This window comes from Trypanosoma cruzi, genomic scaffold (genome assembly GCF_000209065.1).
Source record: "Trypanosoma cruzi strain CL Brener 1047053517027 genomic scaffold, whole genome shotgun sequence".
Classification (NCBI taxonomy): Eukaryota; Euglenozoa; class Kinetoplastea; order Trypanosomatida; family Trypanosomatidae; genus Trypanosoma; species Trypanosoma cruzi.
Window position 1 is genome coordinate 1 of NW_001849032.1, and position 1,535 is coordinate 1,535.

The 1,535-nt window shown below is 68.5% G+C and overlaps 1 protein-coding gene across 1 annotated transcript, besides 1 other annotated feature; it reads left to right on the forward strand.

Moving 5' to 3' along the window:
* Tc00.1047053468283.9 (dispersed gene family protein 1 (DGF-1), putative) lies at nucleotides 1-1,535 on the forward strand (the record flags this gene model as incomplete). Its single annotated transcript, XM_797272.1, has 1 exon — nucleotides 1-1,535. A coding segment is annotated over one exon (1,535 nt), but the record flags the coding sequence as incomplete, so codon positions are not given.
* Nucleotides 1-1,535: a sequence feature (areas not merged during assembly with more than two copies in the genome that could not be assigned to a particular haplotype).

The following is a 1,535-nucleotide window of genomic DNA, read 5'->3' on the forward strand; positions in this document are numbered from 1 at the left end:
GTGCAGACGGCGCTGGGGCTGTGCGTGTCGGTGGAGGGCGGTGTCGCGCCCAGCGGCGGCTCCGTGGTGGCGTTTCTTGACAGCGACTTCCTGCTGTGCAAGCACGCGGTGTCTGTGCGTGGGGCTGTGAGCGTGTCGGGCTCCGCTGTGGCGCTTGTGCGGAGCGAATTTTCGTCGACGGGGGACTACGCGGTGGCGTTTTATTCGACGGTGAGTCTGGATGGCGGGTCGATGCTGCTGGCGAAGGACAACGTGCACGACGGCGCCTCGAGGGAGATGCTCTACGCCGCTGGCGCTGTGACCGCTGCTGGGAGCACGCTGAGCTTTGTGCGCAACCGAGCGCTGCTGCCGCGGATGCTGTCGCTGAGCCTGTTGCTTGCGGCTGGGGCGCATGTGAGGGTGGCGTGCAACGACGCTGGTGGACGTGTCCTGTCGACGGCGGAGGAGTACGCTGCGGCTGGTTTTGGCGACGCTGGGAGCATCGACGTTGCTGGGTGCGACGACTGCGACAGGAACACGCACTGCTACGCACCCGGGACGGCGTCGGTGAGCATGAGGAACGGTGTGTGCGTGTGCGCGTGCGGCAGCGGCGGGTACGGCGAGGCGTGCGTGCCTGTGGGAGCTCCCGCGCTGCCGTCTGCTGTGGGCACTGCGCCGAGTGTGTTCTTCCGCGAGGGCGTGACGGTGCGGTCTGTGTTCGTTGTGCCTGCTGGCGCGAGCGAGGTGACGCTGCGCCACGTTGTGCTGGACGGCGTGAGCCCGGTGCTCTACGTGCCGTGGATGGCGCGGGACGGCGTGCGGATCGTTGTGCAGAACGTGTCGCTGCTGAACGGTGCCGTGCTGTACGTGATGGGCGGTGGAGCGTTGCGCGGTGCGGTGGCGATGGGGAGCGACGAGAGCGGGCCGGTGGAGCTGTCGGTGTGCGACGTGGAGGCGCTGAACGGTGCGCTTGTGCTGAGCGGCACGTTTCCCGCGGGGTCTGTGCTGACGGTGACGGACTCCCTGCTGGTTGCCGCGAGGTCGACGCCGCTTGTGTATCTTCCCGGCTCGCAGTCCTCGCCGTACGCACCGGTGCTGGTGCTGTCGGGCCTGCGGCTCGTGCGGTCCGTGCTGATTGTGTCCGGCGTGGCCCTTGTGACCGTTATGACTGGTGGGCGGACGGTGGTGGTGGACGGCGCCGTGCTGGAGCTTGTCGGTGGCGGTGTCGCGCTGGACGCGGCTGTGCTCGGCGGCGAATATGCGTTGTACGCGAGTGCGCGCGTGGTTGCGTCGTGGGGCGCTGTGCTGCGCGTGTCGGGGAGCCAGGTGTACGCCGCGCATGGGTTGGTGTTCGAGAGCGGTGTGGAGGCCAACGCGTCCGCCGTCGTAGTGAACGACAACACCGGTGCGCTGACCGATGGCGCGCTGCTGGTGCTGCGGGGGTCGGCGTCGTTTGCGTCCGGGTCGTGGCTGTCGGTGCGCGGCAACAGCATCAGCGGCAGGCTTCTGTCGGTGCCGTCGTACCCGCGCAGTGCGGATCTTGTGCAGAGCACGCT